The sequence below is a fragment of the Geotrypetes seraphini genome, chromosome 8 (genome assembly GCF_902459505.1).
Source record: "Geotrypetes seraphini chromosome 8, aGeoSer1.1, whole genome shotgun sequence".
Classification (NCBI taxonomy): Eukaryota; Metazoa; Chordata; class Amphibia; order Gymnophiona; family Dermophiidae; genus Geotrypetes; species Geotrypetes seraphini.
Genome location: NC_047091.1, coordinates 147,309,554 through 147,333,644, shown reverse-complemented (window position 1 = coordinate 147,333,644; position 24,091 = coordinate 147,309,554). Strand labels below are relative to the sequence as shown.

The 24,091-nt window shown below is 41.9% G+C and overlaps 1 protein-coding gene across 2 annotated transcripts in view; it reads left to right on the top strand.

The window, feature by feature from the left end:
- Nucleotides 1–24,091, top strand: part of GLT1D1 (glycosyltransferase 1 domain containing 1) — a 162,850-nt gene that overhangs the window by 119,341 nt on the left and 19,418 nt on the right. For both annotated transcript variants that reach the window (XM_033956394.1, XM_033956393.1), the window contains 2 exons: nucleotides 10,029–10,072; nucleotides 15,272–15,392. In XM_033956394.1, the coding sequence (XP_033812285.1) occupies nucleotides 10,029–10,072; nucleotides 15,272–15,392 (165 nt within the window). The remainder of the gene's footprint in view (nucleotides 1–10,028; nucleotides 10,073–15,271; nucleotides 15,393–24,091) is intronic.

Here is a 24,091-nt window from a genome sequence, read left to right as displayed (position 1 = left end):
CTGGCAAAGGCCCATTTCTTCAGTGGCTCAGCAAAAGAAGCTTATAGCAATAGTGAAAATATTATGGGTAATTGCGAAAGAAGGCTAGTAGCAGTATTGCATCAAAGCTGCCAGCTATAATTGAGCTGAAAGCTCAAGAAGAAAGGAAGAAACTGCTAGACTACGAGGGAAAAATAAGGAAACAAATATTGAAGTGTTAATAGACTCCGCTACCTTCGAAGAGAGGAGTTCAGGTTTTTTTTTATCAGAATGTGGTCAAACTCTGTAACATTTTGTTAGAGGTGCACAATCCTTTTTTTTTTTCACATTCCTCTGGATTATTTTGTAGGAAAAGGTGTTGGGCATTCTGATAAAGGTAGTATTCAATGAATCTCTAGTCTTTTTTTTCCAACCCAAAGTGCTTATAACCAAGTAGAGAAAACCAGATTGAATTGGGATGGGTAACTTGCCAGATTGTCTATATATATTCAACTGCAAGACTCTAGGGAGCCAGATTCTATAAACAGTGTCACTCTGCATGGTTATCAATCTACCTCTAGGTTTCCTTTATAAAATACCACCTAGCAATGCCTAGGTGTCCTAGAGGTAGGTGCCGGTACATTAAACATGATTTTATCTGGCCTAATATACCGGTGCTTAACTCGGATACCTAGCGACACCTAGGGACCCAAAATGCAGCAGGGCTTATGCAGATAAATCTCAATCACTGGTACACCGGGAAGGGGGCTAAAGCTCTGATTGGCCCAGACTCCTAAGGTCTCTCCTATGGGGCATCTGGGCCAATCAGAGCCTCAGGCCCCTCCCCGGATGCACCGGGAATTGTGCCTCTGCAGGTGCTTTACTGAAAGGAAGTAAAGCCTTGATTCTATAAATGGCGCCTAGTGGCTAGGTGCTGCTCGGCACGGTTGTCAATCAACCGCTAGGTGCTGTTTGTAGAATCGCATCTAGAGGTGCCTAACTTAACTTACACACCAGTAGGTGTCATAATGTTAGACACCGGTATATTAGGCCAGGGATTTCTTGGCCTAACTTCCCAGTGCCTAAGGCAATCCATGTCTAAACTACATCCCTAACTACGCCTACCTTTTGGGTAGGTGACTCAGTGTAACATAGTAACATAGTAGATGACAGCAGATAAAGACCCAAATGGTCCTTCCGGTCTGCCCAACCTGATTCAATTTTAATTTTTTTAATTTCTTCTTCTTAGCTATTTCTGGGCAAGAATCCAAAGCTCTACCCGGTACTATGCTTGGGTTCCTACTGCCGAAATCTCCGTTAAAACCTACTCCAGTCTATCTACACCCTCCCAGCCATTGAAGCCCTCCCCAGCCCATCCTCCACCAAATGGCCATATACAGACACAGACCGTGCAAGTCTGCCCAGTACTGGCCTTAGTACGTGGTGCCTGCCAACTGGTTTTTAATGGAACTGTTCAATTAACAGCACTGATCGAACCAATTAAAAAATTAAGCTAGCCACCTAGATTGGCTTGGCCAGGGGTAGGCAATTCCGGTCCTCGAGAGCCAGAGCCAGGTCAGGTTTCCAGGATATCCACAATAAATATGCATGAGATAGATTTGCATCTCAAGCAGGCAGTGCATGCAAATCCATCTCATACATATTCATTGTGGATATCCTGAAAACCTGACCTGGTTCTGGCTCTCGAGGACCGGAATTGCCTACCCCTGGGCTAGACGCACTAATCTAGGCAGCTAACAGAGATTTTTTTTAATAGAATCGGGGCCAGTAACTGAATATTTGTTATGTTATTTTCCACCCTGTGAAAGGAACAGGTTGCACTTTCTCCAAGATGTTATTAAAATGTGTTTTTCACTTTCAATCCACCGTGTGGCTCTATTTAACATGGCTCCACGCCCAACCACTGGTCCACGTTACCGCAAAGAGATTCTCTTAAGAAGTGATATTTTACTCTTAACCCCAATTATCAGTAAGTGGATGTCATTGAATAATATGAGGCTTGTGCTAAAATAGCATGTGTTAGTGGTAAAATAAATCTGAACGGTTGCCCTCATTGAGCCTCAGAGTTAGTTTTATCACTTACCGCCTGGTTCTGACTAGGTTCTAACACAAAGTTCTACAGGATTCCAAGATGAACTTGGCTTTTCCTGACTGTAGGGGTTGCAGTTTACAAATTGTGACAGAGACCTGCGGCTGGCTGAGCGGAGGCCTGTGCTGGGTCCCACAAGAACAAAGTCAGGATGGCTACTTGGTCTTGCTCCCAATTTTTCCCTGCCCCCGGCATCTCCCAGGCACGCCAGGACTCTTTGAAAGGAAAACAAGACTGGTTTATTAGCATTAAGTAAAAAAAAACCCCACCAACAATTTCTCTTCATCAGGTTGTCAGGATTTTCAAACACATAATCAAACAGGGAAAAAAAAAACCACAACAAAAGAAATTCAAATGGTCCCACTTTGCTTTAGCAAAGCAACAATTCTCAGCAAGCTGAGCAGAGCTCCAACTTCTCAGTTCAATTCCCCCTGTTAAGGCAGACAGGGTTAGACAAAAGAAAAAGGTCCTGTTTAGGATTCTTCTGGTTTCCTGGTTTTGAACACCATACAAAGTTTTAAATCAGTAAGTTCATTTCAGTGCTGTTCCTTTTCTTAATTCAAAACGGAACACATGGCTCTCCAACTTCTCAGAAGAAGCCCAGCTGTTAGCACGAACAGTAAAAAAAAACAACAAAAAACATTTCACAAAATGTTTCTCTTTCTTTTCTAGCGCTGACCTTAGCAAGGCTGGGCATTGTGCCAGCTCAAAGAACACAAGCCCTCTCAGGGTAGTGGAGCTAATAATACCCACTGGTCTTTCCACCCTCCCCAAAAATATACAGCTTCTATCCCTCCAAAGTCCATGCTAGTAGCTTTCAAACAGAGCACAGCTTCCTTCAGAGAAGAAGAAAAACAAAGGTTTGGCAAAAAGTTCACAGGGTGCACACGTTTTCCCTCCCTAGGCTTTTATCATTAGCAATCAATTAGCTTTAAGTAATCCTTCCAGACAATAAAGCAACAAGAAAAAAAAACTACATCAGCTTCAGTCCTTTCACAAAAAAAACCCGTTACTCACAGTTTCTCCATATTCCCAGGACATTGTTCAAAGGATCATGCTTTCCTCAGCATTACCCAGCATTTCAGAAGCAGGCTGCCAATCCGTTTCTTCCCCTTGTGGGTCACAAACAGCCTCTTCTAAATCCAATTCCTGCATTTCAATATCGGGCACTTCTATCTGCTCATGTTTTCTCTCCAGCAGTTTTCTTAGCAACTCTATGTTTGCCTTTCTGGGCTGTTTCCTTCCTCCTTGGCCAGGTACTGAGACTCTCCCTAGTAAGTAAGGCTGCTCCCTAAAGTTCTGTGCTCCAGGGCCCTACCCCCACTCTCTCAGGCAGAGACAGGAAAAGATTTAAAGGGACCTGGACTCTTAAACTGGGACTCCGCCTTTGCAGATTTTAAAGTGGCAGTTTTACAACTGGGACTTCTAATTAGGTTCTGTCTTTCTCTCAGGGTTCTAAATCCTTCCTTCCTAAGCAGCTGGTAGGACAAGGCTCATATTTCTGAGGTTCAAGCTCAGGGTTCGCAGGGTCCCTGTCACAACATATGTTGTGAAGGCATATGCAATAGGGCATTGCTTCTCTCTTCTCAATCTATCCACGGAAACTCCCCTTGGAGAAGTTCTTACTCAGGTCCTCCTAATCCTAGTTGTGCCCTTAAATTGTATAATTCCTGGACCATGCCCTCTTGGCTTTGCACTTCATGTATTATTTCCTCCCTTGTAGGAATGTGAGGTTTAAAGTGATTCTGGCTCTGTGAGAGAGTGTTATTAAGGAGGAGCAGTAACCTCCTAGAGACTATTTCACACCCACGTTGATAACTTTTTCTTTAAATATTATAAGGTACATAATTTAAACAAAAATATGTCTAAAAATGCACCTAAATTGGCACTTGGATGACCAAAAAGACAGGTTGTTTAAGTACCGATAATTGAACAGGGTTTTAAATATATCTAAAACCTGCTTAGGCTTTTGACTGCCTCTGGGTGCCCAGAGCAAAAAAGGGTGTTTTTGGAGGAGTGGGTAGGGCGGGATGTGGGCCAACAAAGAAGTCATCTGGCAGCCATTATCAAAAACTTTAACAGGTTGCCTGGACAGAACTTATATGTTTTGACTTAGATCAAGTCAGAACAGGTATAAGTTTCAGATCGGGGGGGGGTGGGGGGGACGTGGTCTGGCTGGGCTTTGGGGGGGAGTTCTGGTTGAGCTGGGGGTCAGGTGGCCTACCTTGGCGGTGGGGTTCAGGGTATCCGGCAGGAGGGACCGGGCATCCCTCCTGCTGGCGATGCTTGCATGGGGGGTTTGGAGTGTCTGGCAGGAGGGATTTGGTATCCCTCTTGCCGGGAATGGTTGCAGGGGATCACGGCAGGAGGGATTGAGCATCCCTCCTGCCGGGGAAAGTTGCGGGGGATCGCGGTAGGTTTGGGCAAGAGGGATTGGGCATCTCTCCTGCCATGATCATTGTAACTTTATGGCTCACAGATGTCATGTGATATACACAGGTCTGTGACATATTTCATTTGCCTTATCATAAGGCCATTTTTAGTAAAGATAGTAAATTCAATGTTCTATAATAATATAAATAGCAGACAAATGGAACCAAGCTTTTGATCATCTTTTTTGGCCAGGGTTACATTTCAGAAGTATGTTTTCTTTAAAGTTCAATATCATTTTTCTTTGTGCTAGATTTCTGAACAGGTTCTTTTTTTCATTGGAAGATGCATTAGTCTGCGGTTCCATTTGCATCTTTTTCTGCTCTGCTGCACCAGAAGGGCGTGTGAAAGCCGGTTTGGAAGATAAATGCAGATGAGGTGTAATGCAGCTTATGTTGCAAGCCTGAATAATGTGTCCGCAGTTTCAAGAAATGTGCTAGACAGCTGAACTGACTCTTTATATTTGCTTTACCCTCTTTATTCTGTTCTGTGGGAGTAAATTTGGCCATGAAAGCCAGAGACCACTAAGTAGTCTGAGGTTTCTAAAGTTATTTAGAATGTATCAAAGCTTAAAACTATTTTGTGCAAATGCCCCAAAAATATATCATGTGGGTAATTGCATCTGACACCATCCTGTCGGATGGTAGCAATTGCTCTTATTTGCAAAATGTTTTTCAGATTCTCTGTGCCTGTAGTTAAGAGGTTACTGTGTCAATGTCAATGATAATAAGAATTTGGATTTGTATTTCCAAATTTTTACTGGTGCATATGTTATTTCTATAGCAAAATGAGTCGTAATTCTCAGTGTTTTGTAAGACACTGGAAAATCTTGCACAGCATACAAAATATCAGATCAGTATTGTTTAGATTAGAATACCAATTAGATGAAATAGGAAATGAGAAGTAACAGATAATCCGTCATTTCCATACATTCAAAGGCAAATTTGTTCACTGTTCCACAAACTAGGGATCTTCATTCATAAGCATGCATTTGGTTCATTGGTGTTCCTTAAATTTAAGCTCAAATTCTATTAATGGTGCTTTTGAGTTTTGTGTGCAAATTTGGATGTGTACCCAATTTGCGCACACAACTTAATTGAATAATGATCCAATTAGTGCTGATAATTGGCTTCTCAACAAGCCTTTATCAATGTTAATTGGATTTAATTTAATTATACGTGCATACAGTTAGGTGTGGGATCCCTGCCTAAAGTTTTTATGTACAGTGCCAAGAAGGAGGTGTGGAAATGGGAGGATCGTGGATGGATCAAGGCGTTCCTCAAAGTTATGCGTGTACACTTCTCCCTCAGTATCCACGGGGGTCAGATCATCTTCCCAAAACTTATTAGTTATTCCATCTTTAAAAATTATAGGCACTCGTAGATTAGATATGTTTTCGGTCGTTGGCCCCCAATGGTGGAATTCATTGCCCCATTACATAAAAAATGAAAAAGACATTCCCTCTTTTAAGAAATCTCTAAAAACTTATCTTTTTAAAAAGATTTTTAATACATAAAAAATTTTTTCTTTTAAATAAAAATTTTTCGTTTCAAGAATTTTACTACCTCCTCAATGTTTTACCCTTAAATGTGTTTCTTATTATAAGATATGTAACTTTAACCTCCCTTTCCTCCCAATTGTTGTTGGTCTTGTCTAATATTTAATGTTTATATATTTATTGTATGTTTTTATCTTAAGATATAGCGATTCATCAAATATTTAATAAACCTTGAAACCTTGAAAGTTAGGGGCAGAGCGAATATTAAAAAACCGTGAATAATATTTGGGCCAGTTCTGCCCCTAACCCTTGCTCCCCCTGGCTATTTTAAGCCCTGTAAGCCCCCCCTTAAGCCTTACCTGGTGGTCTAGCGCAGTGTTTTTCAACCTTTTTACACCGATGGACTGGCAGAAATAAAATAATTATTCTGTGGACCGTCACGGTGCGGCGCAGTGCGGTTGAAGAACACTGGGCTAAGTCATGGGCCAGACCCCGCCCATCTCTACCCAATCTCCACCCCAGACCCCGCCCCCATAATAGTACTAGATTGCACCTTGCACGTACCGTGCCTCATCTAGAAGCCTTCCCTCTGACGTTGCGAAGTCGGAGAGAAGGCTTCCGGTTCAGGCGCAGGATGCCCGTAGGAGCCACTGCCCGTGGCTTTGTGCACTGAATCAGTTAGAAAGAGGGAGCTGGCTCGAAGATAACGCCGCATCGATCGCACCGTGGACCGGCGGTTGAAGAACATTGTTTTGTGCCTGATGCACGTGCTGGCCCTGTGGACCGGCAGGAAATTTCTGTGGACCGGCACTGGTCCATGGACCGATGGTTGAAGAACACTGGTCTAGCGGGTTTTCAGGGCAGGAGCGATCTTCCCAAGCTCCTGCCCTGTTCAGATCGCTCATAGGAAATAGCTGCCTTGAGCTCCCGCTGTAGTCTAACCAGTTTAAAATGGCAGTCTATAGATACATTTCCAAATCTAGGTTCATTGATCTTTCAAGATAATTGTTAAGTTTATTTCCAATTTATGTTAATGTAGATGTTTATTATTATTTATAGAGATCAAACATCTGTTGACGTGTGTCTTATGTAATAACTTTTCTAGATTATTCAGGGCTCTATTAAAGGGAATCACAATCATGCTAATATCTTTGTGTGATACAAATGAAGACTCCACTATTAAAATTAATACTGTATCTTGTATATACCAGCATCAGTTAATCATTTACATCCTGCAGGGCAGTCAAAGCCAGGGGGACTTAATATATTAAACCATAAGGGCGAAAGAGAAGGGAGATATCGCGATATAACCCTTTACCCGGTTTAATCAATAAATATGAGTTCAGTTGTTTCCAAGCATATTATCTTGAGGAAAATAAAATATATTTGAGGTTGTTAAGGTCATGAAGATCGGTGTTCTTCAACCTTTTGGCACCCATGGACCGGCAGAAATAAAATAATTATTTTGTGGACCGGCACGGTTCGTGGACCAGCAGTTTAAGAACCCTGGGCTAAGTTGTGAGCCAGACCCACCCATCTCCACGCAGTCTCCGCTCCAGACCCCGCCCCCATAATAGTACTAATTGTAACACCATTTTTTCATTCATTTTTCATATATATACACACACAATATAGTCATATTAACAACACATAATGGATAATCACAAAATTAAACTTCACAAAGCACACTGTATGCTTCTCAATATTCATTCCTATCAGAACACAGATAATCCCTATGCAAATACGGGACCACAAACTAGAAGTACTAATATATACAAACAAACCCCTAAGATTCAAGGCCCTGCATGCAGTACAACCCCAAAGAAAAAGAAACAAATACATTTCTTCCTGAACAGTGCAAAATACAGACAGCAAATGTAAATACTCAAAATTGACACAACTGAATCACTAAGGGCTCCTTTTACTAAGGTGCGTAACGTTTTTAGCGCATGCAGGATTTTAGTGTGCGCTAAACCCTCGCTACCCTTCTAGAATTAATGCCAGCTCAATGCTGGCATTAAGGTCTAGCGTGCGCGGCAATTCAGCGTACGCTATTCCGCGCATTAAAGCCCTAACACATCTTTGTAAAAGGAGCCCCAAATTTAAAACTAAAATCATTCCCCCTACTTTTTGTGTCTCCCTCCCTACATGCTGTGCCTTACCTTCTGGCCTACTCCTGCCTGGCTGTTTTATGCCACCCCCGGTGTTATCTTCAGGCCGGTTCCCTCTTCCTCACTGATGTAGTGCACAAAGCCACGGGCAGCGGCTCCTCAGGTGCATCCCGCACCTCATCTGGAAGCCTTCCCTCTGACATTGCGACGTCAGAGAGAAGGCTTCTGATTCAGGTGCAGGACGTGCGTAGGAGCCGCTGCCCACAGCTTTGTACACTGCAGCACTGAGGAAGAGGGAACTGGCCTGAAGACAATGCTGCATCAATCGCACCGAGGAGCGGTGGCTGAAGAACACTTTCTCGGGCCTGATGCACGTGCCAGCCCTGTGGACCGGCGGTTGAAGAACACTGATCTAGATTTTTCCTCATCTTGCCAGATATTCAGGGCAGCTTACAGTGTTACTAGTAATTAAGAACATAAGCATCGCCTCTGCCGAGTCAGACCATAGGTCCATCGTGCCCAGCAGTCCGCTCCCGCGGCGGTCCCCCAGGTCAATGACCTGTAAGTGATCCTTTACTAAGACATCTTATCCTGTATAGTATCCCTCTAATTATACCCTTCAATCCCCTTTTCCCTCAGGAACTCGTCCAATCCCTTTTTGAAACCCAAAATTGTACTCTGCTCTACCACCTCCTCTGGAAGCGCATTCCAGGTATCCACCACCCTCTGAGTGAAGAAGAACTTCCTAGCATTTGTTCTGAATCTGTCTCCCTTCAATTTTTTGAGTGCCCTCTTGTTTTTGTTCCCCCCGCCAGTCTGAAGAATCTGTCCCTCTCTACCTTCATTATCCCCTGCATGATCTTGTAAGTTTCTATCATGTCCCCTCTAAGTCTCCGCTTTTCCAGGGAAAAGAGCCCCAGTTTCTCTAGCCTCTCAGCATATGAAAGGTTTTCCATGCCCTTTATCATTCTTGTTGTTCTTCTCTGGACCCTCTTGAATATTGCCATATCCTTCTTAAGGTATGGCGACCAGTACTGAATGCAGTACTCCAGATGCGGGCGCACCATCGCCCGATACAGCGGCAGGATAACTTCTTTGGTTCTGGTAGTGATTCCCTTTTTGATAATGCCCAACATTCTGTCCGCCTTCTTTGAGGCCGCCTCCGGCTTCATTGTTTTGCCCACCAAAACTCCCAAGTCTTTTTCTAGGTTGCTTACCCCCAATACCATCCCTCCCATAATAAGTCCTTGTACAAAAGGCTTATAGTCTAAGGACTTCTAAGGACTAGATTTACTAAGGGGTCCTTTTTACTAAGGCACACTAACCAATTTAGCGCACACTAAAGATTATCACGTGCTAAATGCTAAGGCACCATTATATTCTATGGGTGCCTTAGCATTTAGCATGCACTAAATTGATTAGCATGCCTAAGTAAAAGGACCCCTTATATAGCAATTAACATGAGTTGTGAACAAATAGGACCCACTAACGACATTGGTGCTTGAGTTAAATTGTGAATTCATGTTAGGAAACTAGTTGTAAGTTTGTACCTGAGCCAGTAGGAGATAGTGACTTGCCCAGTGTTGCTATCGGCATCAGTGGGAAGTATACAGCTTGAACCCTGGTTTCCCCTAGTTCTCAGCCCAGGCTGTTCTTTCTCCTTATGTATGGAAGTCTGTATTTTGAATGAAAGAATGATTGTCTTGTCATGAAGGTTTTGTTTTCTCAAATACTTAGAGTATCTGATTCGTATTCAATGAAAACCATTTAGGATATAAGCGGTATATTAAAAAAAAAAAAAAATGTGAACTGAGCAACTTGAAAAGGTGTATTCCACAAGCGCAAGCTAGAAATATTATTTTCCTGTTTGACATTATTTGAGGGTCTACAAGAAATCTTTTAATGTTTGTTTGTTTTACAGATTGATCCAGTTTTTACAGAGGAAGTCCATGCCACTATCAAGAGGTAGACTACAAAACACGGATCAATTTCTGAATTATCCAACCCACACTCCAATGTATGCAAATTGAAAAAAAAGGGGGGTCTAGGATACCTTATGTTACCTTTATTGTAATTTTCTATTGCACCTAAAGTGCTTTGAATTATAGCTGATTAAATTTATTAGTCCACCTACTTCAAACCTTATAAACAATAACCTAATCTAAAGATAGAACTCATACTCAAACTCTATGCCAAAAAGGTCCACGACATTGGAAGGCAAGTGGCACAACAGCGGCATTGTCCCCCGAAGAAGGCTTGTTATTAGCTGAAACGCTCTGAAGAGAGTGTGAGCGTCGGGCAGTTCATGGTCCCCCCAATGTTGGCTTTGGCTGGAAAGCCACTAAGATAAGTGTTGTTGCTCTTGCATAAAGAATATACTTAGAATAATATACAGATTGATGTGAAGTTCAATAATTTTTAAAATGATATCCCTTAGTCAGCTAGTTGGTTTTTTAGCCATTTCATTAATAAATATTTCAATAAATATTGTAATAAATTTATAAAGAAATAAATAAACTTATAGGTAGGGAGGAGGTTTTGAAGTAGATGATTACATCATATGTTTCCAGAATGAAGACTTGAAATAACATCCAGGTTATAAGAGGTCTATTTACTGAGAATTTTGCATATTTATGATACTTCAACCTCATTATAGAGTTTGGGTATGAGTTCTATCTTTAGATTAGGTTATTGTTTATAAGATTTGAAGTAGGTGGACTAATAAATTTAATCAGCTATAATTCAAAGCACTTTAGGTGCAAGAGAAAATTACAATAAAGGTAACATAAGGTATCCTAGACCCCCCCTTTTTTTTCAACTATCAAGAGGTAGGGTTCAATAATTTGAGATTAAGAAGCAGATAGTAGGAATGCTGTGGAGGCAGTGCGTCCCCACCCCCACCTCCACCCAATCCACAGATTGTACAATGGCAGCATCCAGGGCAGGATTAACCAATAGGCCCAGTAGTCTTCAAGTTTTGAAGTTTTATTAGGATTTTATATACCGCCTATCAAGGTTATCTAAGCGGTTTTACAATCAGGTACTCAAGCATTTTCCCTATCTGTCCCGGTGGGCTCACAATCTATCCAACGTACCTGGGGCTATGGAGGATTAAGTGACATGCCCAGGATCACAAGGAGCAGCGCGGGTGCTGAGGCTGTAGCTTCAACCACTGCGCTACACACTCCTCCTAGTGTGAGGCTTATGCAGATGAGGACAGAGATTAGGCATTGGTGGAATGAGGCATTATGACATCACAATCTGAGCTCTAGAATGTTGCTACTTAGGATTTTAAAGGGTTTGAGGCATGTGCCTAGGGTCTGAAATGGTCAGGGGGCCCGATGAAAGAGAGCATCAACATTGTTTTTTCCAAATGGCGATGGGCCCTTGGCAATGCAGGCCCCCCCCTATCGCCAATGCGGGCCCCCCATCGACAGAAGTAAGACAAGCAAGCAACGCGGGTAAGAAAGGCAACGGGAACTGTAATTTTGCAAGCGGTGCTGCTTGCCCGAAGCTTCCCTCTGACGTAGCTTCCTGTTTCTGCCTGGGCGCATGGTGGGTTGGGGCGGGGCAGGAGGGTCCAGTGTACTTGTGTGCCTAGGGGCCCTCGACAAATTAATCCTGCCCTGGCAGGATCTGGTGACAAAAATCTGTGAAGTTGTGCATAGGGCTGACCAAAGAGACTCTAAGCCCAGGGACACCAGTGTGCCTCTTCAAGAGGCCAAATACCAGCATTCCATGCTGCCCCTGCAATGATAATGAGATGTGTTTCTGAAGTTGACACACGTACAAGCTTGCTCACCCATCATCAGAGTGGGCCTTCTTCCATGCAGCCAGCCAGCCAAAATGTCCAAAAGAGACCTCCACTCTGGATTGCCTAGTAATAAGTGTGCATTTACTCTGAGTAAAGAATGACACGAGGACAAATTTTTCCCCGTCCTGTCCCCGTGAGTTTTGTCCCTGTCCCATTCCTGTAAGCTCTGCCTTAACTGCACAAGCCTCGGACACTTATGATTTTAAAGTGTTTGAGGTTTGTGCAGATGAGGACAGAGCTTAGGCATTGGTGGAATGAGACATTATGACATCACAATCTAAGCTCTACAATGTTGAGGTTTATGCAGATGAGGACAGAGCTTGCAGGAATGGGGCAGGGACAGGAATTCACCAGGATGGGAAATTGAGTTCCCGAAGGGACGTGGAAAATTTTGTCCCCGTGTCATTCTCTAACTCTGACCTCTGGAAAGAGCTATGATCTTTGATCCCTGGCTGAGGACAGTGAATGCTATGACTGAGCTAGATAGAGGGAATAGAGGGTTCAGTAAGGGAGAAAAAAAAATTCAGGACTGTGGTTTGGTAACCACGATGCTGCCTTCTTAGTGGAGAAATTTCAACTGAACTGGAAGTCTGGTTGCAGAAAAACTTAAAAAAAAAAGAACATAAAACAAATAGAGCAAGAAATAAATGATTGGATGCTTCTTCTTTTCTTGACTTCTTTCACTTTATAGCAGTGATGCAAGTTACTGTCAAAGCTCCTGTGGAAATCCCTATGGTATTTCCTTCTGTACCATGTTTATACATTGGCTACCTATCACTCATCTTCTCTCCTATAAAATACTCCTCCTCTCTTTCAAAACAAAAATCTCTAACCAACCGGCGTTCATAGATAAACTTTTGATCCCTTGCTCATCATCTAGGACCCTCCGATCAAATAATCAAAATTTACTCTCTATCCCATCAATACGGGAACTATTTTACGATACTCCTCGCAAATCCATCTTTTCAGTTACCGCCCCCTCTCTGTGGAATGCCCTCCCATTAGACGTTCGATTAGAGAACTCGCTTGAAAAATTTAAAGCCAAACTTAAAACTTTCCTCTTTAAAGATGCCTTTATTCTTTAGTATTAGCTTCCGCCTCTTAATTCCTTGATTCATGTGAAGCTTTGAAACATCTAATACTTCATTTGAAATGATTCCCCTCCTAATGTTTTTGCCACTCCCCATTTACCGTCCTTTTTTTAAATTAATTTTATTTCGATGTATTTTAAACAACCTTTCCCTCCCATACATCCCTTCCGTCTCATGTACGTTAATCAGAATTTGTCTAGTATTTTTAATATTTGATAAAACATTGCTTTTATTTACCTATTTTAATTGTTCCTCACAATCTTTTTATATTGCACACCGCCTAGACATTTGTTTTGATAGATGGTATATCAAAAATAAAGAAACTTGAAACTTGGTGCCATCATTTGGAGCAGGTTTTCCCTGCCGACTTTCCTCCAGTTCTGAAAGGGAAATTGATCAGAAACTTTCCCTTTGAAAATCTTCTATAGGAAAAGCATCCAGAGAAATCTGCACCTAGTTTTTCTGTGAGAACTTTTCTCCTTCCAGATAACGTGCAGTTTTGAAAAAGCAGAACCCCCAAGTAAGAACCTATGGCCCCTTTATGTTATAGGGATCTTGGGACTTTAAACATAGGGATCCTGTTATATAGAAAATGTATAAAATTACCCCCATAGAAGAGATGACAAGAGAAGCATGACTTTCTATTCGAGACAGTTTGGAGTAAGAAGAGAATAAGAAAGTAATGCAACACTCTTTCAAAGGGTAATTTGAATTTTGAAACAAATTGCTTGGAAATGGGATATTCTGTATAACAAAGGACCTGCACGCTGTCAAGCTCACCCCAATCTGAGTCCACTTCCTTTTTGCATGGGTTAAAGTGCCTACGCCTGGCAAACAATGACCCTTGAGACTATTCTTTAAACATAGAGATAAAACTTCAAGATCAGAGATTTTCCTGATGTCTCTAGAGACATGGACAATACAATTTATACTTCTGAGACTGGGAGTGCTTCAGATACGTGCTACATTTTTCCTTAGATATCCGTGTAAATGTGTTGTAAGATGTCAGCTTTCTAAACAGGCTTGCTTTGAATCATCTCATCACTGCTTTTCTAGCTACCAAACAACTTGGGGAGAGTGTGGTACAGGGGTTAAAGCTACAGCCTCAGCACCCCTCCATTGCTCCAGGTACATTATATAGATTGTGAGCCCACTGGGGGAGAGAGGGAAAAATGCTTGAGTACCTGAATAAATTCATGTAAACCGTTCTGAGCTCCCCTGGGAGAGCGGTATAGAAAATTGAATAAATAAATAAATGTAAGACTCTCATCTAATGTTGATGGAATTTAATAGGGTTGTAATCTAGCAAAGTATATGTAAATCAGTATTTGGTTGTAAGATATTTTTTTTTCTTTGATATTTTTGATGATTTAACCTTAAAATCCAAGAATTATAAAACAGACTTGACACGAAACAAATCACCTTGGTCATTCTTAGATTCATATGTTCGTTCTGCTCTATAGACACTTCTGCCTCTCTCTCTCTCTCTCTATCTCTCTCTATTTCTCTTTCTCTCTCTCTTCCTTTATCTTTCTCTCTCTTTCTCTTATCCCTCCTGTTTCTCTGTCTTTTTCTGTTCCTTTTCTAAGCAGTTCCAGATACTCTGGATCCTTTTCATTAATCTAGCTCTATTCAAACGATTGTAGATACAAATATTTGATACATGATTTTTATTATGATTCTATGTATTTGAGCTGCTTTCTGTTTATATTTCTTATAATATTCAATAAAATTATTGAACTAAAAAAAAAAAATAAAACAGAGGATTAATACTTTTTTTAGTTTTTTTTTCTAATTATTGAATATATTTCTGTACAAGTGTTTGCTGCTTGTACTATATATATTTTTTTTTAAAGTGCCCATGTTTTTCATCCCTACTATACTTTTACTCAGAAAAAGGGCAGTAAATAGTCAGATAACATATTCACCTAGGCAAGTGGCATTTGAAAATTGACCTTCCCCATATGAGACTGCACGGGAAGTGGCGGAGCTAGGAGTGAGTGGGCCTATGCATCGAAACCCTTCTCTGAGCACGTCACTGCAGCAGCAATTACGAGACTGCCCAAACTGAGAGAGCTGGTGGCCATCATTTACAGGTGACCCTGAGCATTTTGTTAGGCTCGCTCCATTTTAGCGACACTCATGTTTGTGGCAGATTCCTTTACAGGTCTGAAGTTTACAGGAAAGGCAAAGTGTAGTCGCTAAGACAATTTTTTCAAGGAGGTACCTTAATCGCATAGAGTTGCACTTCATTTCTAGGAACAAAGGAGTTCGGCTGGTGCAGGAGATGCCTCGGGAAGATCTTTATGCTGCTTTGAAGCACTGCTGTGCTGTGGTGAACAGTTCTATTTCAGAGGGAATGTCGGCAGCACTTCTAGAGGTAATTGGGGAAACTCGCATTACTGGGTTCTTATGCAGGCTGCGCAGTTAGAATATGAAAATAGTTATAACACCAGTGTGGAATCTGTGCCTAAGCTCTTACCTAGAATTGAAAAACAACCTTGGACCACCAGCTTTGCTTTTCAGCTGGTTCTCTTGTGTTGTGTTCTGGACTCCATACCTCCCAATGGATATAGACAGGTTCCAGATAGTCTAAAGCAGGGTTGTCCAACCTTTTGACTTCCCTGGGCCGCATTGGCCGAAAAAAATGTTTCCGGGGCCACATAAACGTGCAAACACTGCAGCAAGACAGAGGAGAGAGCCAGCAAGATGGTAAACACCCGGGATCAGCAGAGGAAAACTCTGCATTGCCCTCGACCGGGGCCACAAAAAATACTTCATGGGGCCGCAGGTTGGACACCCCTGGTCTACAGAGAGGTTAGCAAAACAATGCAGGGTCAACATACCAAAAGCCCTTTGAGAGGACACTTGAGGATGTCACTCTGTACCTTGGAGAGAGACAGATGGGGATTGCATGAAACATTCAAATACCTCAAAGGTATAACATAATGCACAATAAATAAACCTTTTTCAGAGGAAAGAATGCTCTAGAATCAGAGGTCATGATATAAGACTCCAAAGGCATAGGCTCCAGAGCAGCATGATAAGTATTTCTTCATAGAAAAGATGGTGAATGCATGAAATGGGAGTCTATTCTTCTATGGGCAACAGGGACAGCTTGAAAGAAAACCTTACCAAGAAATTGGTATGGTTTTCTTTCAAGCTTTTTTTTTTTTTAAACCACGGAGACTTGAAAAAGCGGATGGCTATTCAACAGGCCCAAACTAAATATGTAGGGGGAAGTTCTATTAGTGGACACTGATGCATTGCAGGAAGTGCCTAAACCTAGAAGTGACATCAGCGGGGGAGCCAACGGGGTCACAAAGAGCCTGTTGTTGACCACCGCAAACAAGTATCAAGTTTATTAAGATTTGTTATCTACGCAATATCATATATTTCAATGCGTATAACATTGTATACAAATGATATACGTTCTAATCCAAACTGGTACAAAAGGCAAGAGGGATGAACTACAATCTTTAAAGAAAGAAAAGAAACATTTAGGGAAGAACACATATAGTGGGAACACATAAGAAGAAAATAAAATAAGGATAATTTGGTGACCTACCCGTAAGTTTGATTAGGGTCTAAAGGCTTAGTAATTGGTAAGTTATACTGTCTATGTATTAAATGTGTCCTTATACAGAAAGCTTTTTAAGGAGCGCTTGAATTTTTCTAAGGAAGATTCATTACGTAGGTATAGTGGTAAATTGTTCCAAAGCTGGGGGTGCTATGACTGAGAAAATGGTAGATCGCCTGGTCCCTATTATTTTTAGAGAAAGAATAGTTAATAAATGTTGTTCTGTTGATCTGAGTGCCCTAAATGGAGAATATGGTATCAAAAGACGATCCAGAAATATTGGCGCATGTGATTGTTGAATTTTAAAAGTTAACAGTATGATTTTAAAAGTTATTCAACTTCAACTAGAGGTATGGGGGAAGGGAGGGGTGTGTGTGCATGGGAGGAGGAATGGGAAGAGGCGTGGGGGGGCAGAAAAAAGGAGGAGTGCCGGCACCCCCACCAACATGGTACCTGGAGCGAACCGCTCCCCTCTTCCCCCCCTTACTACGCCACTGTATCCACTATAAATATGCATGAAATAAATCTACTTGCTCTGCCTTTGTTGTAAGCAGATTTACCTCGTACATCTTCATTGCACATATTCTGAAAACTGGAGTGATTGTTGGGTCCCAGGACAGACCTGTAGGTTTAAATTTATTTTTTATTTGATATATTGCCTATCTGAAAATCTAAGCCATCTACAATTCAGTTTAAAAACATAAAATAATGGTAATAATAACAAAGACCACAAAACTAAGGACCGCTTGATAACGTAAGGAGGGACGGTAACTAAATTACAATTTAAAAGAAATGGATGATACAAAGGGAGATAGGATAACGAAAATGTGGACACTTGAGCGTGAGAGGAAAATGTCAGCTTATGTCTCATAGGCGTCTGGAGAAGAGGAGACTTTGAGGGGATATGATAGAGACTTACAAGATCATGAAGGGCATAGAGAGAGTAGAGAGGGACAGATTCTTCAAACTTTCGAATAATAAAAGATCAAGAGGGCATTCAGAAAAGTTGAAAGGGGACAGATTCAAAACGAATGCTAGGAAGTTCTTCTTTACCCAACGTGTGGTGGACACCTGGAATGCGCTTCCAGAGAGCGTAATAAGGCAGAGTACGTACTGGGGTTCAAGAAAGGATTGGACAATTTCCTGCTGGAAAAGGGGATAGAGGGGTATAGATAGAGGATTACTGCACATGTCCTGGACCTGTTGGGCCGCCGCGTGAGCGGACTGCTGGGCACGATGGACCTCAGGTCTGACCCAGCAGAGGCATTGCTTATGTTGCTTATATTCTTATGTTCTTCTTGTCTCAGATTAGGGGGAAGGGCATTCCATAAAGTTGGCGCCACAACCAAAAAATATGGTTTTACGCATGGTGTTGTAAACGATATGGCGAATTGATGGTCTTGAAAGGAGGCTTTGTTGAGTAGATCGCAGTAATCTTGGCGTTGTGTAAGGAAGCAACAATCTACCACTAAATGCCGGGGAATGTACTAATTTTGTTTTGAAAGTAAGAAGTAAGATTTAAATGTAATGCGATGAGAAATAGGAAGCCAATGTGCATTTTTTAATAGAGATGTGATATGATTTAAATTAGCATTCCCTTCTATTAGGGGAATTAAAACTTTAGGTAGGCTTTATCACTCTATGCCATTTGCCATGGTAAAAATCTGGAATGATCTCCCTTCAGAAATTGGACTTCTCCCTTCTCTGACATTTTTTCGGAAACTTTAAAAACATATCTATTTCAGAAATCTTTAATTGATAAATAAGGGATTGTATCTGAATGAATTCTTTGTCCAATTATTGCTTTCCATTGTCTTTTTAATTAATTTTGTGAACCGGATCGAATCCCACAGTTGGAATGACCCGGTATACAAGACTAAGGATTGGATTGGATGATTGTATTTTTTGGCCTTATAGATGCTTTTGATGACTGCATTCTTTTCTTCCATTGTATGCAGATTTGGCTCATGCATATTCATTTCAGACATCCTGAAAACCAGAGTGACTGTGGAATCCCAGGACAGATCTACTTGCACTGCTTGTTTTGTATGTAGATTATCTCATGCATGTTCATTGCAGATAACCCTGTGTGACCATGGAGTTCCCCAGATAGCGTCGGGAAATGCTAATTTATAGTAGATAATAGTGGTGGATTATCTAGACCAGGGATCTCAAAGTCCCTCCTTGAGGGCCGCAATCCAGTCGGGTTTTCAGGATTTCCCCAATGAATATGCATTGAAAGCAGTGCATGCACATAGATCCCAGGCATATTCATTGGGGAAATCCTGAAAACCCGACTGGATTGTGGCCCTCAAGGAGGGACTTTGAGACCACTGATCTAGACTGTACAGAAGGTATCTAAATGCTGGAGAGCTGTAAAAGGGAGCAAAAGACTACGAGGAAAAAATAACCAAGGAGGCGAAAAACTTCAAGCCATTCTTTCGATATATTAAGGGGAAACGACCGGCAAAGGAAGCGGTGGGACAATTGGATGACCATGGAATAAAGGAGGACAAAGCAATCGCCGACAAACTGAACACATTTTTTGCATCTGTATTTACCGAAGAGGATATAAACAGCATACCAGAACCCATCAGGCTATATGCTGGAAATGAAGATGGGAAACTGGCAGGGTTGACAGTTATTCTAGAGGAGGTATGTAGGTAGATTGATAGGCTTAAGAGCGATAAATCCCTGGGACCGGATGGCATCCATCTGAGGGTCATCAAGGAACTGAAAGGAACTATAGCTGGACTGCTTCAACTAATAGCCAATCTATCGATCAAATCAGGAAAGATTTCGTAAGACTGGAAGGTGGCGAATGTTACGCCGATCTTCAAGAAAGGTTCGAGGGGAGATCCAGAAAACTACAGACTGGTGAGTCTGACCTCGGTACCGGAAAAGATGGTAGAGTCGCTGATAAAGGACCGCATCATTGATCACCTTCATGGACACGGGCTGATGAGGGACAGTCAGCACGGTTTCAGCAAAGGCAAATCGTGTTTAACGAACTTGCTGCACTTCTTTGAGGGAGTAAACAGGCAGATAGACAAGGGCGACCCGGTCAACATTGTATATCTGGATTTTCAGAAGGCGTTTGACAAGGTTCCACATGAACAACTACTTTAGAAAATTCCAAGCCTTGGAATCAAGGGTGAAATACTCATGTGGATTAAAAACAGGCTAGAGCATAGGAAACAGAGATTGGGGGTAAATGGGCAATACTCAGACTGGAAGTGCCACAGGGCTCGGTGCTTGGACCTGTGCTCTTCAACATCTTTATAAACAATCTGGACATTGGTACGACGAGTGAGGTGATTATATTTGCGGACGATACAAAGTTATTCAGAGTAGTGAAGACACATGGGGATTGCGAAGATCTGCAACGCGACATAATCAAGCTCGAGAAATGGGCATCGACATGGCAAAGGAGGTTCAACGTGGATAAGTGTAAAGTGATGCATGTCGGTAACAAAAATCTCGTGCACGAATACAGGATATCCGAGACCATACTTGGAGAGACCTTCCAGGAAAGATTTGGAGTTTGGAGATTTCCAGAAAAGGAGTTTTGATTGACAAGTCGATGAAGCCATCCATGCAATGTGCGGTGGCGTCGAAAAGGGCAAACAGAATGCTAGGAATAATAAAGAAAGGGATCATGAACAGACTGGAGAAGATTATCATGCCGCTGTATCGGGCCATGGTGTGCCCTCACCTGGAGTACTGCGTCCAGCACTGGTCGCCGTACATGAAGAAGGACACGGTACTACTCGAAAGGGTCCAGAGAAGAGCGACTAAAATGGTTAAAGGGCTGGAGGAGTTGCCGTGCAGTGAAAGATTGGCGAAACTGGGCCTCTTCTCCCTTAAAAAGAGGAGACTGAGAGGGGACATGATCGAAACATTCAAGATACTGAAGGGATAAAGACAGATTGTTCACCCTCTCCAAGGTAGGGAGAACGAGAGAGCACTCCCTAAAGCTGAAAGGGGATAGATTCCGTACAAACGTAAGGAAGTTCTTCTTTACCCAGAGAGTGGTAGACAACTGGAACGCTCTTCCAGAGTCTGTTATAGGGGAAAACACCCTCCAGGGATTCAAGACAAAGTTGGACAAGTTCCTGCTAAACTGGAACGTACGCAGGTGAGGCTGGACTCATTTAGAGCACTGGTCTTTGACCTAAGGTCCGCCGTGTGAGCGGACTGCTAGGCAAGATGGACCACTGGTCTGACCCAGCAGCGGCAATTCTTATGTTCTAATGTTCTTTCCCAGCAGACTTATGACAGAGTTGTAAAACAGAATATCTGAGATGGGCTTAAGTGATAAATGCTGATAGCAAAACAGCTGTGCTCTGCTGGAGAGAGAAATGACACATGGCTCTTATGATGTCATGATAATAAAATAGTCATTAGGGAGCACAATAGAGAAACCTTTTCTTTAATTGTCTTTGCTTTTTTTAGTGTGAGATGATCACTGCCTCTGAGTTATAGGCCATCAGTAATAAAGCCCTTTTGCCCTAGGCATCTAGTTCATTGTCTGTAGGTCAGCAAAGGCACCATTTTTCGAAAAGCACTGTAAATGATAGCTACCTCTCCCCATTTGTCACTCAGTGGAAAGAGTACCTGTTAAATTAATGGGGCATTTCCTATACTGACTCCCAGGGGCCATTTTTCAGCATTTTGTTATTCTTTACTGACCTGGGTAATAACGTGTTTGTAAGGTCCCAAAAAATATGTAATGAAATTTCCCTTAAAAAAAAGGTTTCTTATTAGGGCCTTGTTCAATGTTGCTTTTTCCTTAGAAGAATGACAAACAGTTGCTTCTATAGAAGGCCTTATAGGGGGTTAATATTCAAAAGATGTATGTGGCTAAAATCAGCATTTAACTACATAAATCTATCTGGTTAAAAAGGCCACCATATCAGCCTCTACCTTATCTAGCTAAAATTTGTCCTTGCAAACTCAATGTGTTTGCTGATTTAGATGGAAAAAATGAGGCCTAAGTCAGGTCATGCCAAGGATAGGACTTATGGATTTAGCTGTTTAGATGGCTGCCTTTGATCAAACTGCACATTAAGCCTTAGTTTAGCTGATTTAGCTGTGATTGAATATCCAGATAAATTTACAGAGTGAAAGTTTTGATAGTGGTAGTGAGTATCTCATAACGAATTTGGATATTTCTGCCACATTATGACCCCAACGGATACTCGGGGGCCAACTTGAAGTTTCAAGTTTATTATGACTTGATATATACTGCTTTAAGTACCTTAGGAATAAAGGGAAAAGTTCTCCAGTAGTTCAATTAATTTTTGTCAGACAGATGTTTTTTTTAAGTGCAGCAAGATAAGTATTTGGATTGGATGAAGCTATTTTCAGGTGCTCCACAGGGTTCAAACGTATCGGCTATCCTATTTAAAATCTAAATGAAGCCTACAACTTTTTAACATGACCTACTCTTTGGTTCTCCATCCAACTTCTTCAAATTAAGTAAATGTTTATATAAATTATTGTCATTATCAATGAGAAGGATTCCTGTATAGAAAGAGGGGAAAAAACGTCAATGATTTTCTCAATTTAAGGCATAGAGGGCTGAAAGCTGCAAAGAGTGGCAGTTACAACTGCAACCACCTTACTGGGCAGATGAGATGGACCTTACAGGCATTTTTATCTGCTATCATTTACCATGTTACCATGATCATTAAATTCATAATTATTTGATTAGTTTAAAGATCTTTTATGCTGCAGTTATAGTTAATTGTGCTTCTGTCCTGTAAGCTGGTATGATGCCAGATTCCCAAATTATGTGGCTGGCCATCTGTTGTGTTCCTGCTTCTTCAGTGCCTGCATGTAGTTTACAGAAGTTACACACCTCGCTCTGTAAGTCCTTAGGTTTTAGTTTGCTAGATACTGAAATGTGTTCACCACAGAATAGAAACATAGAAAATGACGGCAGAAAAGGGCCATAGCCCATCAAGTCTGCCCACCTAACAGACCCACCCACCTAGGCTTATTTTCCTAGAGATCCCACTCCTAACGACCCTACGCCTTAACTCGACCCTCTTAGGGATCCCACATGGGAATCCCATTTACTCTTAAAATCCGGCACACTGTTGGCCTTTATCACCTAAAACGGAAGCCCGTTCCAATGGTCAACCACTCTTTCGGTGAAGAAATACTTCCTGGTGTCACCATGAAATTTACCTCCTCTGATTTTGAGTGGATGCCCTCTAGTGGTCATGGGTCCTTTAAGACAGAAAATATCCTCTTCCACTTCTACACATCCAGTGATATATTTAAACGTCTCAATCATGTCTCCCCTCTCCCTACACTCCTCGAGGGAGTATAGCCGCAATTCGTTCAGCCTATCTTGGTACGAGAGATCCTTGAGTCCCGAGACCATCTTGGTGGCCATCCGTTGAACCGACTCGACTCTCAGTACATCTTTATGGCAATGTGGCCTCCAGAATTGCACACAATATTCTAGATGAGGTCTCACCATGGCTCTGTACAATGGCATTATGACTTCAGGCTTCCGGCTGACAATACTTCTACGGATACAACCCAACATCTGTCTTGCCTTAGATGACGCCTTTTCCACTTGATTGGCAGTTTTCATGTCTGCATTAATGATCACTCCTAAATCTCGTTCTGTTGATGACGTAGCCAAGGTTTCACCCTTCAAAGTGTATGTTCTCCATGGATTTCTGCCGCCGAGGTGCATAACCTTACATTTCTTAGCGTTGAAGCCCAGCTGCCAGGTCGAGGACCAATTTTCAAACAAAAGCAGGTCCTGCGTCATACTATCGGGGAAATTGCAATTGCTTACTATATTGCATAGTTTGGTGGCGTCGGCGAATAATGTTATTTTACCTTGAAGCCCCTGAGTCAGGTCCCCTATGAATATGTTAAAAAGGAACGGGCCCAAGACCGAGCCCTGCAGTACTCCACTGGTCACCGCCGATGTTTTAGAGATGGTACAGTTAACCACCACCCTCTGAAGTCTACCACTCAGCCAATCAGCGACCCATGCAGTTAGTATTTCGCCTAACCCCCAACGATTTCATCTTACTTAACAGTCTACGGTGTGGGACGCTATCAAAAACTTTTGTGCTTTTGTGTCATGCAAAATAGTGAAATGTGAAAACCATGGTAACAAGGATTAATGAGGTATGAGCCTACTATGGATGACGAACAGGGAAAGAAACATGGGCTTAATAGTGAAGATATAGAACTGAGGGAGATAGGTGTCGGTGAACATCAGAAAAGGTGAAAGCTGACAATATCCTGCTCTAGCTGAAGCAATTCTAGTGATAGAAAGTAGAAAAATGATGACCGATAAAGACCATGGAGCTCATTTTCAAAAAAGATAGATGTCTAAAAGGTAGCATAAACTGGCGCATGGACGTCTTACTAGTCAAAACGTCCAAGTGGGCATTTTTGAAACTGACTTTCTAGACATCTTTCGGGTTGTTTGTTTCCAATGCATCTAAATCTTAAGGGGGTAT